Genomic DNA, 16822 nt, shown 5'->3' with positions numbered 1-16822 from the left:
GGTTTTCAAAGCAGAGGACCATGGGCTCTTATTACTTCCATCACACTTACGTTTCAATCCTATTTTACCTATCTTGAAATTAGATCCTCTTTCTCCAGTGTAAAAATGCATGGATTGCAACTTTAGAATCTTAATTTTACTTCTTCCTGGTGTCCTTGGTGGAAAACAGCATTGTGAAACTTGTATGTAAAATTAATGTTTTTATAGCATTAATACTCTGGGGCTTAGAACAATTGCTAGTCCTGACTAGGGTAAACTCATTAACTCAGTGGGATTTACACAGGTGTCACCTTATGCATTCAGCAGTTGGTTCATTGGATCCATTTTGATTGGGGCTAGTGATTACATTTAGCTCACAGAAAGGACTGTATTTATATTCTCTCTCTCTCTCTTTCTCTCTCTCTCTCTCTCTCAATGTTTGTTATCATTTAACAGGGCCAGTATGGAAACTATCAGCAATAATAGGACAAGCACCTGTGTCAAATTTGTTTCAATATTTATGTCCGTTTTTTGAACCTGGATGTACGGGCAGTTTTTGATTAACTGTAATATGTTACCCCGTTAGCACAAAAGGAGCATCTGTATATGAAATAGTATTCATTTCATGCTGGATATGAAGCAGTGCACTACTGGTAACAAGGCAATGCTTTAATGGTTTGGTATATTTTGGTGGTGTGTATAGTATTGTATGTTGATACAATGCAGAGGTTCTTCTTCCTTAGCCCCACAACCCCTTTTGATGTTTTAAACTAGTTTTAGAGGTCAACGGATGATTGGACTTGTATGTACCCAACCCTGTCCCTACAACATTTGGAAACACATTAGACATGTAACTGAGTTCGTCTCCATTCTCTAGTCATGTAGGTATGTAACATTGGTTTCTAATGTGAAATACCAGCCCAGATGCATTATTTATTTTGTATGTACTGCCCTCAGAAATCCATAAATCTGAACTGGAGCAGATTAGGATAGGTTCTTCTTTTGTTGGTTGGTTGTTTACACATAACTGATTTCTGTTCCAAATTGCACAAATGTATGGATGGAAATTTGATTTGTCAAATCTCATTAATGTGCAGCAGTAACTTTATACAGCAGTGGTTAGGACTTATCTAAACTGCCGACCTTTCCTCTGGTTATTTACTATTGCAAGTTAATTCCTGAATTAACATGGGAACTGACCTTGTCATGCCCATATAGCTATGTGTCCCATAATAGGTCAATACCAAAGAAGCATTGAATTGTGGCACATTCCATGTTAGTGAGCCTGGAAATGTCATTGTGGATTTAATTTGGTTATGGAAAAGGAGTCTTGAAGTTGGTAAGGGGAAATATTGATTCCTTTTGGTTTATATAATGTCCTTGGGAGCATTTGCTGCGGTTGTAAAATCTCCTTTCCTTGTAATCCATATTTTATATGCAAACTTATGTTACTACAGAAATTGGTATCAGTTTCAGCCAGGAGTGTAGCTACAGGAGCTACAGGGTGGTAGCAATACAATGGCATTACCGGCCCCTTAAAAATAATAATCCTCTCCCAATGATTTTTTCCTTCAGTCCCTACATTTATAGCATTGCAGCCAGTTACAACTTAAGTTGTTCACTCAGAAATACAGAGAAAATAATTTACAACTTGAGTTGTGTGCTTAGAAATATAGTTAAGGCATCCAGAGAAAAGATGCATGCAAAGTTCCCAACAGAATGCAAACACAACAAACAGAAGAGTCCCAAGGTACACAATTTTCAGGGTTTCACTCACAACAATGCTAGAAAAGTGGGGAATGAAGAAGACTTTCATGGAGGAGGGGGCAGAATTCTTAAGGGGGGGACAGTGTCCTCATCTTGCACACACACACCCAGCCATGTGATTCACAGCATAAAAAGAGCACATTTGAGGATAGCTCGTTGATGCTATTTAACAGGCCCTGCTAATACTGTGTTGGATTCTGTGGATCTTAGGGCAGAAGCAGACGGCTCGGAAGGAACAATCTCTGGCTGCAATCGCTCTGGGATTGTGGTGACCAGACAGCCTGCTCTTGGATTGGGCCATCACTGTGGTCCCAAATGGGCCGCCAGCAGGAGCAGATTAAATCTGCTCCTTTTGCCGTCAGCAGCCTCGGAGCGGCTTCCAACTGCTTTGAGGATGTGCATCATCTAAACGCCATACCTCGGAAGCAGCTGAAGATGCTCTATTTGGCATGTCTGTTTCAGGCCCTAGTTTTTCTACTAAGTTATGTAAAGTGCTAATAGTACAAAGTCCTTCTTCACAATGTTGGAAAAGTATGTCCTTATCAGGAAGGCAACATCATGACAACCTGTTGGAGTGATGGACAGGTGAACTGTTATGCTTCCATCTCTATAGACTGCCCAATTTTGCAAAGGGATTTGGGATTTTTTTTTTAACGCAACAGTGTCTCCCAGGAAATTTTCTTCCTTCAGGGGTGGCAAGTATGCAAATCCACTGAATTCCCTGCCTCCTCCTCCCCTCTCCACACATAACCAATGTATTGCAGAATAGAGCATGCCTGAATGACTCACAACCACAAGGACTTTTGCAGCTGGGGGAAAAAAACTATTATGTTTTAGCCTAAAATGAAATATTGAATTTTAGCCTAATGTTCTCAAACAATTCCGTAGGGCATAAGTTGTCAGGTGAATGTGTTTAGGACTGCAGTCTTAAAGACTTGGTCTCTTCCATTGTAAACACAGCTAAACTATGATGGCTGATAGTATAACAACAAGAAGAGAGGATCTAATTTAAGTTGTCATATGAAGGAATCCAGCCACAATGAAGCTCTTTATGCTACTATTGAATACATTGGAAGAGTATATTTGAAATCAGTGGGACTAAAAAGTGCTTATCTGTATTCTGTGTCCACAGAAGCAAAAAACTATCGCTGGGCCTTTTCATCTAGTTTACACTCACTGTGGATAAATGAAACAGTAAGATTCAGTCTTCCCATAGTCAATATAACTTCATAGCCAGCTCAAGCCAATGGGAAGCTTGAATCATGATCCAGATTGCTACAAAACAATTGTGCAAGTTTTCCAAATTGCTGGTTAGTTGCTTAGTTACTTGCTTCAGATTTCCCAGCAAAAGGGGTAGCCATAAACAAAAGTTGCACACTTCTGCTCCTGTAGTTTTTCCTTGATGTTGTTGCTATAGTACTGTTAACATTAATTCAGAAACCCTTTTCGGTGTTTTTCTGTACACCAGACAGTCAGATCTAACTGTGGACTGTTTCTTTTATATTTAGTATAGTGGAACCCTCCCAAAGAAATCCAGAGTGTGAGGAAGGATAAGGAAATGCAGACATAGTGGTATTTTAAAGGCATAGTTGCCCTAGTTCACTAGGTAGCACTTAATGGCATAGAATTGCTTGGGAAGCCTGACCTCCTTCATAGAGAAGGGATGAGCGAATTAGTATATGGCATGTGGCTTCACAAGGATTTGAGCTATATACAGGAGAAGAGGAGGAATGGGAATCAGCAAAGCCTACATAGCTACAACAGAAGTAGCAGTGTCTGAACCAATATCTGGTTAAAGAAGAGGATCCGCTGCTCTGTTAATGCAAACCAGCTCTAGGAGATCCCTTGTCTTTTATTCAGTCTCACCTACCACTGATCACCTACTATAATCTCTGGAGCAGGTTACTAATGTTGCTTATGGAATCATCACAGGAGCTGAAATTCATGTAACACCAAATGCACATTTATGGTAAAATGGATATAGCACAAATAGAAGCCTACTCAACAGATGTTGCATACAGCATTCATCCATGATAGGATAGAAACTGGTTACAAACTACAGACAGAGTCAATCCTTCGTTTCATACAGCAAGAAAGAATTCTCTCTCAACCCCTCATCAAAGCAGCTGCTTCACAATGCTGGAAAATCCAAATGTAGTTATAATTAATGTAGTGCAAAAAATCTTTCCAGATAACATTGGTCTTGCCCATGGACCATTTTTAACCCTCTGGGGTGATAGTTGTCAGTCTTGGAGGGGAAAGGCAGGATATAAATGAAGTGATTGGATGAATGTTGTTTTTACATGATGAGGATGTGTTTTGATTGATTTATTTTTTTAAACTGTTGGTGAAAACAAGCTGGTGTGGAATGTGAAGATGTTTGTGAATTAGTTTTGCCACAGTGTTATTATTCTATTCCTGATGACGGGCTCATTCAGAAGGGGAAAAGTCTCTGGAAGTATAGAGAATTTCCAGTTCCTTGTTTTGATATGTAGGTATATATGTTTTACCTATATATTCCCAGGTTTATATCAAAATACATTCTTGAAGTATCTCTAGTTTCCCTCACTCCCCCCTCCCTTGTGTGCTTCCCTGCTCATGTGTCACATCTAGGCTCATGCAACATTTCAGAAATTGATTTCCACTGATTTCCACTGCCCCTTCTGTATTATTGAAGAGTTATAGTCAGAGTTCTAAAATGCTTTAACAATATTATGCTAAGTAAAACATTAGGATCATTTTGTTTTGGTGAATATGTGTCCGCGGACCTGAGCAGATGGGCAAGATACTACAGGCCAAGCCTGTGGTATCTTGTCCCTGGTTCTGACCCGGGTTAGTCTCTGGGCTGGCGAGGCGAAGGACAGGTGTTTACGCACCCACCACACCATGGAGTCACTGTGGCTGTGCACCCCTTACTTTCTGCTGCTGTTGCATCTTCTCTGAGGGACCCATCATGGCCCATAAGGACAGAAATGGGGTGCCTGGCTAATTCATCGAATCGGTTGGGAGTCTACCAGTTCGGTCTCCAGACTGGCTGATCCTGGTCTTGGACTACTGGCCTGCATCTTATTTATTTATTTATTTATTTATTTTATCCATTCGTCGGTACAAGTGATGCAAGGTTGGGGGAACATAGACCTTTTGTCTGTTGTATATAGGCCCCTAGAAACAGTAGCTTGGTGATAGCAATTTTAACTAGCCATCTTTAGTCTTGGTGGCCATCTTGGCTAGTTCTGGGATAATACAAACACACAGCAAGTAGAGATGCATTTCATTTCAAAAAATACTGGGTTAATTTAAACTGATATGGAAAATGAGAATGAAAAGTCCTTGATAATCCTGCGAGTTCCCAGGAAATACTTTGAGATGAAGAAAATGTCATATAGATCTCCAAACTAAAATCAATTTGTACAGGAACAAAACCTTGAAGTTTCAAAGACATTTGTTTTTCTCATCTGCAGGGGTTCTGAGTTTACAGTCTTCACATAACTAAACTTTCTGTTTATAAATCACACAATATATTGTATGTAACCTGTGTTGAGTTGACTTGTTTTGGCTAAATTCACTTTATGATAAATGTGCATTTGGGGTGACATGTTTTTTAAATCCTGTGATTAGTCCGTACATGTAACCTTGTCCTTAAAGAATTTTGATAGCCCAGGGGCAGCTTCACTTTATGCTTCCTGATCCCAACTTTTTTTCCTCTGAGTCCAAAAGGCAACCCCTTTCTTCATTAAATCTGGCTGTGGACACGGCTCAGCTCTGAAAGTAAGCTCGGGTCAGCTTTTGGAAGAAAAACAAATCCATTGAGCAATTGTCATTTTATTTCAAGTATTTATTTTATCGTATGCACTTATAAAGTTTGGCAAGAGGCTGACAGCTTGTCTGTCATTAAAAATTATTGGACCAAAAAGTGGTAGTGGGGCGAGTTATTTGAGCAATTGGGGGATTTTTAAAATTAAGATGAATGTGAATGTTGTCCAGTATGTGCTCTGCCTATCTGTATGATGCTATGGCCAAAGGTACACATTTGCCTCTGGTACCGAAAGCTTTTTTACCCCTTTTATACCAGACACCATGCAAAAACATGTTTCTGCATACACACCTGTAAGTGGAATGACATAGTTTACTGTATCCTTAAGGAATATTTTCAAGATATGATTTTTCAAACTTCAGATTCTCAAGAATCTAACACCTTCTAAAAACAATAGGCCACCAGGAAAAAGAAGCCAGCAGTGAACCTAAAATTTTAAATGTTAGATGTTCAGGGAAATAATCCAATGATAAAAACTCATCTCCAGATGAGAATAGAGATGACACTGACAGTGTGTACAAGTGTAAAGTGCCATACAAGCTGTGTTTCCATGAAAACTTTTATTTAGGATTCTTTGTCCCGCTATTCTTAGAATAAATTCTAGTAGGTCACAAAAACTGAGAAAAAGTCAAACTATTTAATAATAATAAATGTGAAAGGCAGCAATTACAAGCCTTCCAATATATTCAGCACCACAGATGCATGCAGTTCATAGAAGGGAAAAGCAACAGAGCTGAAAAAGAACATTTACATTATATAGCTGTTCGTCATGTTGAATATTTTTTCTTAGTCTTGATTTTTGTCTTCCTTTTTCTAAAACCCTCAGTTTGTTAACTTGGGCCCTATCGCCAACTCTGCTGTGCCATGTGACACTGTGGGTGTATATCCCTGGATCTTTCTGTCATACCTGCAGAAGGAGACCACCTAACGTATGTGCCACAAAGACATCAGTAGCTGTGTCTAGTGGGGACAGTTGCAAAGGCCTGTGGCAGAAATCCCGAAATCCCTCATGCCCTATTCCCTGGCCAACAGTGAATGCAGTTTCTAGGTCGTGTGGCAGCTGCGCTGTACGGTCAGTCTTCCTACCCCATATGCCAGGGTTTGGCATTGTGGTGATATGTGGGAGCGGGTCACACCAGTGCATTTACAGAGTGAGGGAAAAAAATGCACGCTGCATTGCTCCTTACCAGCTTTGACATTTGCTTCTCCTGTGGTTCTTAGCATTGTTCAAAATCATTTTTGAAAGACCACAAGCATTTTAACAATAACATCACATCAGCTGGAAATGTCTTACATTAAGAATTTCTTGAATGTTGTATATATATATACTGTATTTGAAAGAGCGCTTTGGAAATAGTTTGTACATTATTTCCTAATTTATACATGATTTTTAGTGTTAATATTTCTAACTGTTAATAACAAATATTTAATGTGTTGTCCATATTTATGTATTGATGTGGAAACAAACAAAAAAAGGTGATGCCAGCATTTTGACTTTTTTCATTACCTGTATCATATTTTCTGTTTTGTAATACAGAATGTTTAAAGATGTTTTAGGTTAAAATGAATTGATTGTGAAGCCAAGTAATGGTACTTTTTCGTATGATGGAAAGACTTTTAAAAGCAATGGTGTAATCATGTTTGAAGTCTGTCTGTTTTTTTTAAATTGCAGGTTCAGTGAAAATGATACATCAGTCACACTCCATTTATAATCTGAAATATTTCAAGTAAAGATAACTGCATGAAAAAGATGCTCATCTCAGTTTTCAAAATGTCAAATCTTACTTGATATTCAAGATAAAATAATAGTTCCACTACATTCTGCACTGGTAAGGCCTCATCGGGAATACTGTGTTCAGTTCTAGGTACCCCATTTAAAGAATGCTATTGTCAAGAACTGACTTTGCTCCCCAGAATTCAGTAAACATGTCTTCTGTATTGCAAACAGTAAAACTTTATTTCAGAAAACACATAGGTGTTAGCAGGAAGACTTTTGCAGGCAGAAGTGCCATCATCCACCAACATTGACATAACAATTAGGGCAACTAAAATGGTGAAGGTCTGGAAACCATGCCCTATCAGGGACGACTCAGGGAGCTGGGGATGTTTAGCCTGGAGAAGAGAAGGTTAAGAGGTGATACGATAGCCCTGTTTAAATACTTGAAGGGATGTCATTTTGAGGAGGGAGCTAACTTGTTTTCTGCTGCTCCAGAGACTAGGACCCAGAGCAATGGATGCAAGCTGCAGGAAAAGAGATTCCAGCTCAGCATTAGGAAGAACTTCCTGACAGTAAGGGCTGTTCGACAGTGGAACACACTCCCTCAGAGTGTAGTGGAGTTTCCTTCCTTAGAAGTCTTTAAACGGAGGCTGGATGGCCATCTGTTGAGGATGCTTTGATTTAGATTTCCTGCATGGCAGGGGGTTGGACTGGATGACCCTTGAGGCCTCTTCCAACTCGATGATTCTAACATTAATAGTATTCCACCCCAAACATTTGCAAGCTTCATCTTAATTTGTTTACTTATTAAAACATATCAGTGCTCTTTCCCATGCCAGCCTCATTCGCCAGCCCCCAGTATCAGTCCATTCATATCTCTGCTTTACATTTCCCAGCAGCAGGCTCTGAGAAAATTAATCTTCCAGACATCTGCACTTTCCTGTGCAAGGCCACAAGCATCTTTTTGAGGTGCCACCAATTATTTCTACTAATATTATACCTCCCATCACTCTCACCATATCCCAATATATTATTTAAAAATATAGCCATGTTAGTCTGTAGAATCAGTATGTACAGAGATTTTGTAACACCTTTGAGACTAACAAAAAGAAATGGATGGTATGAGCTTTCGTAGACTTAAGCCTATTTCCTCAGATGCATTTGGTGGAGAGTCCATTAAATGCATCTGAGGAAGTAGATGTAAGTCTACAAAAGCTCATGCTGCCAACTGCTTTCAGTTCAAAGATGCTACAAAATCTCTCTACATATCAATATATTGTAACATTAATATAACTTTATTTCTAAAACCTTAAGCATGCTATATATTACAGCCGCCGCCACCTTATGACAGAATATGCCAGATTCTGACAGATACAGAGAAGATGGAGCAGGTTCTCAGAAAGGCAAAAAGAATGATACGAGGTATGAAGAACAAAACATGGAAGCTTGAAGGAGCTGCCCATGTTCATCTTGATGAAGAGAAAACAGAGGTGACATGGTTGCACTCTTTAAATACCTGTAATGTACAGGCTAACTGCAATACAGGAACACAAGCCTTCAGTAAATTCAGAAAACCTTTATTCAGTAAGCAGAACAGATCACAGAACACAGTTGATGCCAGGACTGAAAAATTCTTTGAGTTACATAGTACAGTAGAGTCTCGATTATCCGACATGAATGGTCGGGCTGATAGTTGGATAGCCGAAAATGTTGGATAATCCGGAGGGTCCAAGAAAAACCTTGAAATCACTATGAATTGCAAACGTATTGAAGTTTTATTGCAGTAACAGTAAAAGTAAAGTTGCAGTAACGTTATAGGAATAACACTGTAATGTATAAACAGTCCTCTAAAAATGTAAAGAAATCATTGATCAACATTGTGATGTACAATATGTACTGTATAAACAGTTCAGTCCTCTGAAAATGTAAAGAAATCACTGAGCAGCGACGTTGGATAATCCGGAATGTTGGATAATCGAAGGTTGGATAATTGAGACTCTACTGTATACTGTACTTAAAAGTTCAAACAGTTCGCCTGTTACAAAAGCCTTCATCCCATTTGTCAGCAACTCAAAACACACTGTCTTCCCGGGTCTTTCTCTTCCTCCATTTCTCCCATGCCAAGCTACAATTTCCCCAAATAATGACCTTGCTAATTTACAGCTCATACTTTCTCCCTACATATCTGCTCATTATCCCTGGCGCAACTGATACACAGTCTTTTCCCAGCAACGCCAATAGGATAACATAACTTGTCATCGCGTATTAACATACATATGCTCAAGCACAGCAGTTAGGCATGGCAATATCATGCCTGGACTGCGATCCGAACAATACGTCAAGGGCTATCACAGTGAGGAGGGTGTAAGTATATTCTCTCCTGCACCAAAGGGGAGAACCAGGCTTAATAGTTTTAAATTACAGGATTGATTTTGATTGAGCATCAGAAGTAACTCTTTGATGGTAAGAATGGTTCAACAATGAAACCAATTATTTAGAGAGATAGTGGGTTGTCTTCTCTGGATGTTTTCATAAAGAGGCTGGGCAGTTACATGCTTGGGGAAGGTATCCACCTCCGATTCTGTGATGAGATTCTTTATTTCACCAGCAACACCACCACAAGATATGACCAAGAAAGATAAGAATCAGATATACCCAGAATGTTAAGGATCTCTCATGGTTTCAGATGACTTATTGCTAACCTGTTCCCTTGGGGGAAATCAAATATTTGTTTATTTAATCAATGTCTTTTTGGCCTCTTAGTAATTTTTTTTATCTAAAGTATGAATAAAAAATAGTAATTAAAGGCAAACCGGAGAAGAGAACCAGCAGAAATCTTTTAAAGCAGCATTTACAGGTCTGCATAAAGACAAGGCAACGAAGTCCTGCAGGACAACAATAAGAACATAGCAGCCATTTCAAGAGATGGTTATAAAAGTGGTCTGCAGACTCGGAACCGCCATTACAAAGGCATTATGATTAATGCTTGTTAATCTGTTCTTTAATAATCATAAATCAGAACAGGATCGGCCTAGCCAATGTTCAGTTTTGGCAATCCTGTAGATCCCTGGTTTTCGAATGGATCTCCAGGGCTGAGAGTTGCCCAAGACTTGAAGGCTTTGATCTCTCCTCCTCCTCCTCTTCCCAAACTTTTCAATGTGCAAAACCTACACATGCATTAGAGTTAAATATTGAATTTACTTAAATAAAACTTGTAATTTTAACTATGCTATTTCCTTTTAACAATGTTAAAATATGAATATGCAAATGAAAATATGCACACTAAACAAAATATTTTTATTCCTATACTGCGTCAAGTGAAGGGGGGCACAACATCTGCATGTAGATGTAAAGGGGGGTGGTCCTCAATGGTAAAAGGTTTTGAGTAACACTGCTGTAGATAATCTGGTTCCAGACCATGTTAGGCTTACGATCTCAACACCAGTGCTTCAAAGTGAATCTGAAAATAGATAAGTATTTTGCTAAGGAATGGAAAGATAAAGAAGCAGCGGCAATAGATGAATGGCTGGTTAAGCGTATTGACATGCTGGGGCTTGACAAACTGACTAATCTGATAACAAATCTCTCTTAAAAAGTTGAAAATGAAAAGTTTCCAGTAGTAAAATATTGGAAGGAAAAATTGATCAGTCTTATACTGTAGGTATATATCACTACAAAAGGTGATATCAGTAAATTCAGTATTTAACTGAATGCGCGTGTTGGATTATTATTATTATTATGCTTTATTTATATGGCGCTGTAGATTGTGACTCTGGAGATCAAGGTTCGGATCCCAGCTCGGCCATGAAACCCACTGGGTGACTTTGGGCAAGTCACACTCTCTCAGCCTCAGAGAATGGCAATGGCAAACCCCTTCCGAAAAAACTCGCTAAGAAAACCTTATGATAGGTTTGCCTCAGGGTCACCATAAGTCAGAAACGATTTGAAGGCACACAGCAACATATAGTCACCCAAAGCCTCAGTTTATTAATTCTATGGTGTTTGTGTTTGTTTTTGCAGTTGTGGGTGTGGGGCAGAAGGTATTAGGACCTTCATAGATGCGTGAGGTGATAACAGGTTTCTCAGCTCTAAATAACACAAAATATTCCAAGGGCTCTGTGAGGTAATACGGGTTTTCAGCTCTTTTATGGGAGCTCTTTAAAAAGCCCGACGTGTTTTAACCTGTACAAGAAAGGGACTTTTTCAGGGGCATTTAATCCTATATGTTTTAATTATTTTATTAATGTTATAATCTTGTTTGTGGTTTTAGATCGCACACCATAGGCAGGCTTTTGTTTCTGTTTTGGATCGTTGTTTTCTCTCCAAATAATAAACATAGTAATAAAAAGGTAGATCTAATGCTTATTGCCTCCTTATTGTTTCCTGCTGATAGATCTGCTTTACTGTACTTTCTGTCAGCTCAATGGTGTTGCTTCAGACAAATTATTTGCCTGCTGGCTAATTTCTTTTTGGAGATCCTGACGAATTTCTGATTTGTGTAGCTTTATCCAGCCATTTGATGCCCTTCAGAATAGCAGGTCCTGCCAACAGTGACTTTCTCTTTCTTATTGGCGTTCCAAAACGTATCAAGACAATAAGGAATCCAGGCATAGAGAAATGTTTATTGGTCGAAATGACACCGAATCTCTGTCAAGCTGGAAATTTATTTATTAATACATGTGTGCAAACAATCCCCCCAAAAACCTTGCTTCTCCCACTAAAGGTGCATCTACACTGTAGAAATAATCCAGTTTGACACCACTTTAACTGTCATGGCACCATCCTAGAGAATCCTGGGAGAAGCCTAGGGCTCCACAGAGCTACAGCAATCAAAAAGTGGTGTCAAACTGCATTATTTCTACAGTGTAGATACGTCCCCTCAGCTGCTGTGTCCCTTTCCTCAATGCCATGAAACCAATAGTGCGCATGCGCGATTGGACAGCAGCATCCAACCGCAGCCATTCGGCACCACCTGTTCTATCGGTTAACGGATTTTCTGAGCTGCGCCTGCGCACTGAAGCTCAGCGCGAGGCGGGGACATGGAATGCAGTGACGTCAGGCGGCCCTTTCTACCTGCGCCTTTCGCCGCTCTTTTTCCCCTCCCCTCCTGAGTCGCGCGGCTGTGACGTCAGCGCGCCTGAAGCCGCAGCCCTCGAACGGGCAACGGTCGGTCTGTCACAAGATGGCCGCCGTGGGGTGAAATGAGGGATGGGTGAGGTTTCTTTCGTTTCCACGTTTCATGCGCCGCTTTAAGAAGATCTTCGGGTTTCTTGTCCTTGTTATTGTGTCCCTTCAAGTCATTTCCGACTCTAAGGTGGGCTTATAATGAGGTTTCCTTGGCAAGGTTTGTTCAGAGGGTGGTTGGTCTTTTTTGTTTACCATTGCCTTCCCCTGAGGCTGAGAAAGTGTGACTCTCCCAAGGTCACCCAGTGGGTTTTCATGGATGAGCCAGGACTCGAACCCAGGCCTCCAGAGCCCTGGTCCAACGCTCAAGGCTCTAAGCCAGGCTGGCTCCATAATAATAATAATAATAATAATAATAATGGTATACCATTAAAAATATAACATATTATAACAGGCTTTAATTGGAGGACGAGTTAAAGAGGTAATAGAAGAGAGGAGAAGGGATGAACTGAGGGCAAAGTGGAAGAAAAGGGGGGTCTAAGTTTGGTACAGAAAGCGAGGAAGGGGCCAGTTATTAACCATATTATGGTTGCATCTGCATTGCAGAGTTCATGCACTTTGACATCGCTCTAACTGACATCATAATAATTTACTAATTTATTTTGTTTATGGTAAAGGCTCTCAGAGCGGCTTACAATTATTATTATTATTATTATTATTTTTAATTAGGCGGTTTCCTGCCCTCAGGATTACAATCTAAAAAGACACGACACAAAAGGAGAAGGGAATGGTGGCGGGAAATATTATTAATAAATAAACAAATATTAGTATTAATTAATAATAAGTAAACAATATTAATAACTAATAATAAATTATATCTCACCACTTCCTATGGATTGAGGCGGGTTACAGGAAGACAAATAATACAATTAAATACATAGTAAAGGCAAATCTACCCCCCCAAATAATTAAATAATAATAATCCCCCCTCCCTCCTATCAAAGGAAAAATAGTTAACTAATAAAAATACGATTTAAAATCGTTTTTAAAAAGGCAAGTTGAAGAGGGAATTTAGGGCAGGGCTCTGTTTCTATGGGAAATGGCTCCATTCTTTGTGGAAACCTGAGATTTGTCATGTGGCAAACTGTTTGGTGGGCTTTTTAAAACCGTGGCAGGGTGGCTTTTATATGGGGCAGCCGTATAAGAGTGGGTGATTTAACCTTTGTAAGTTTTTAATCTTAGTTTTATACTGTTTTAACTGTGTTATTTTTAATGGGTTTCTAAGGTGTTTTATCTTGTATTTCACATACATTTTTATCAGTCTCATCATCCAATCAGAAAAGCAAACAAACAAACATGTATTAACTGAAATACAAAAATACAAAAGCTGACATCTCATTCATCCTATATGTTATAAAATACACTTGTTCCAACATATTCTTCAGGGTTAGGGGCACAAGACCCCCGTGAACATGGAAAAACCACAAATAACAAAAACACCACATTTTTACCTGAGAGGACACCTCTCTAGGAATCTCTAGGCCCTCCATTGCAACTCTGAGATCAGCGTCTGACAGACACTGGAGGAGTTACAAATGTCTAGTAGAGTATTCTCTCTAGGAATCTCTAGGTCCTTTTAGGGCCCTAACAGACAGGCCAAAATAAAGCTGCTTCAGGTCACTTTGGAGGTATGCTGTTTAAATGCTGCATATGTCCTAAGAGGCTGGAAGCCACGCCAAAGCCATGCTCCAGTCCTAACGACTGGAGCATAGCTTTGGCATAGCTTCTGGCCTCTTCAGATATGTGTGTCATTTAAAGAACATACCTCCAAAGTGACCTGAAGCAGCTTTATTTGGCCTGTCAGTTTGGGCTCTTGGTTAAGGTTGAACACAGAGTTGCACTGTAGGACCTAAATATTCCTAAAGAGAACACATTAATCAAATCTGTCAATAATTAAATCCTCAAATATCAGAGCCACAAAAATGGAGGGATGAGTGTACATATACAGTGCGCCTGCGTTATACGCAGCTTTGAGCTTATGCACAAAGCTGCATAGAGCTGCACAGGGCAGAAGGGGCAGTGCGTCCCATAAATGAATGGAACACATGGCCATGGTGCGTGTACGCTGCTGCGCCGCCGCATGCACGAGCCCCATTCACTTGAATGAGGCTCGAGCATATACAATATTTGGCTTACACGGGGGGGGGGGGGGACGGAACAGATCCCCTGCATAAGCCAAGGGCACACTGTATCACACAAACATTTACTTCCCTCCACCCAAGTCTTTCGGTAACTAAGATCAATGTTCTATCTTATCTTTTAATAGAATTGTATAACTCTACCCAAACTGTATTTTTGATATACAGATTTCCAATAAACTTTATATGCTATACATCCTATGTATCTTTTGTTAAGTAAACGTAGGAGCTGTACAAACCACCACTAAGGGGCAGCTTCCAGCCACCCTTTTTCATGCCAGATTGGGGCCGCGTCAACTACATGGTGCAGCCCCAATCTTGCCTTTCTATGGCGTAAAAAGGAGCCACAAAAAGCAGCTCCATTCTGCGCCACAGAAAGGGCACCATAGCCACCAGTGCCGGGGCTTTTTGGCACTCCTTTGACGCTACGTCATCTAGATACAGTGCCAGAGGAGAGCTGTGACGCTGCCTGCCATGACACTGCCCGCTGTGTGTCATGCCAACCTGGGGACAGAGTCAGGGCGTGCCTTAATGGCCGGTCTGTACAGCCCCTGAGTATCTTATTTTCCTTAATAAATTTACAGTATAATTTAATGTAAATAATTTTTCCAAGTCTGATATGGAAATAAACTTATTTCTTGAGTGTACCGTATTTTTCGGCGTATAAGACAACTGGGCATATAAGATGACCCCCAACTTTTCCAGTTAAAATATAGAGTTTGGGATATACTCACCATATAAGACTACCCCTCTTCCAGCGCACATTAAATAAAATTTTTAAAAAACATCAGATTTGATTTCAATATGGTAATTTGAATTCAAATGCTTATGACATGCAGATACTTAGCAGGAAACCTTGTTGTATACAAAGCCTGCTTGGATTGGTCAGCTCTCCCTGCCTGCCCAGTGCTCCCTGTCTCCAAGACTATCAAAGCAGTAGCTGCTTTCATACAATTGTTGCATACGGTGGGGGTGCGGCCACAGCTGTTTTTGAGCTCCCCCACCATAAGCGGTGACCGCAGATTCTCCAGTCCAGCTCGGAAGTTTCAGCATTTGCCCTATAATATGACACCCGGCGTATAAGATGACCCCCGACTTTTGAGAAGATTTTCCTGAGTTAAAAAGTAGTCTAATACGCCAGAAAATACAGTATTCTTAATTTAACATAATAGTATCTTTCCAGCATTTTTTCCAAATACTGTAGTTATAGAACACTTGCCATACCTTTTGTACATATTCCTCTGTTTTGCCTTTCATCCTACATGTCATTTTGTCTAGCTCTGCCATTTCATATTATTTAATGAACCATTGTGCTATTGTTGGTGTTTCCTTTCTCTTCCATTTCTGTGTGTATATTATCCTTGCACAAGTTAGCATATAAAAAAACAACAATTTACTGCGCCTCTTTCCTGTTTCTTTCTCAATCATTCCCAACAGAAAAACCTCTGGTGTTTTATCTTATGAGCCACCTTGGGTCTCTTTTTGGGAGAAAGACAGCATAAAAATGAAACAAATAAATAAATTACAAATCCCAGGACTCCATAGGATGGAGCCATGGCAGTTAAAGCGGTGTCAAACTGCATTAATTCTGTAGGGTGGCAGCAGCCTTGCTCTGTGGCATTTGGTCATTGCCCAGATGGGAGACCCTTTGAGGTACAAGCTAGGCAGCCCTAAGGTCCATGGAGGAACTGATCCCTGAGATGAATGGACAAAATAACAAAGCACAGAGAAAGGTGCTTTTGCTGCAGTATACAGTCTGGCTGTATGGTTATGTGTTATTTTATTATTATTATTATTAACCTTTATTTATGAAGCGCTGTAAATTTACACAGCGCTGTACATACAATCTTTTAGTTAGACGATTCCCTGCCCTCGGGCTTACAATCTAAAAAGACAAGACACAGAAGGAGAAGGGGGTGGTGGAGGGAAAGGGTAAGAGGTCCAGCAGTTCCTCTCTACCTCCAAGACCTGGACCAAGGCAGATGGACTGGAGGGAGGGCTTGGCTTGGATGGTTAATCATTTTCCAGGGAAAATACATACTCTCAAGTAGGATAATGCATATTAGATTAAATAGTCTATTTTTAATTGTCACTTTTGTAAGTTTTTAACTGTACTGTGCTTTTAAATGGTAAGGGTCTTTGAGTCCCAATTTTGGAGAAAAAGTAGAAAACATAATAATAATAATAATAATAATAATAATAATAATAATAATAATAATAATA

General features: G+C 39.8%; 2 protein-coding genes across 5 annotated transcripts in view; both read left to right on the top strand.

The window, feature by feature from the left end:
* The window catches only part of SS18L1 (SS18L1 subunit of BAF chromatin remodeling complex), a 38424-nt gene extending 35865 nt beyond the window's left edge, over window positions 1-2559 (top strand). Inside the window, exon 11 of the mRNA XM_042465484.1 lies at window positions 436-2559. Within this exon, the coding sequence (XP_042321418.1) occupies window positions 436-462 (27 nt within the window). The 3' untranslated portion in view covers window positions 463-2559. The remainder of the gene's footprint in view (window positions 1-435) is intronic.
* Window positions 2560-12403: 9844 nt separating this feature from the next.
* Window positions 12404-16822, top strand: part of MTG2 (mitochondrial ribosome associated GTPase 2) — a 23134-nt gene continuing 18715 nt past the window's right edge. For 2 of the 4 annotated variants that reach the window (XM_042464544.1, XM_042464543.1), the window contains exon 1: window positions 12432-12591. In XM_042464544.1, coding sequence (XP_042320478.1) covers window positions 12517-12591 — 75 coding nt within the window. In that variant the 5' untranslated portion in view covers window positions 12432-12516. Of the gene's footprint in view, window positions 12592-16822 lie in introns of all 4 variants that reach the window. The other 2 variants (XM_042464542.1, XM_042464541.1) reach the window with 2 other exon arrangements.

The sequence above is a fragment of the Sceloporus undulatus genome, chromosome 4 (assembly GCF_019175285.1).
Source record: "Sceloporus undulatus isolate JIND9_A2432 ecotype Alabama chromosome 4, SceUnd_v1.1, whole genome shotgun sequence".
Taxonomy (NCBI): domain Eukaryota; kingdom Metazoa; phylum Chordata; class Lepidosauria; order Squamata; family Phrynosomatidae; genus Sceloporus; species Sceloporus undulatus.
The sequence above is the reverse complement of the archived record's forward strand: the minus strand, read 5'-3'. Positions and strand labels throughout refer to the sequence as shown.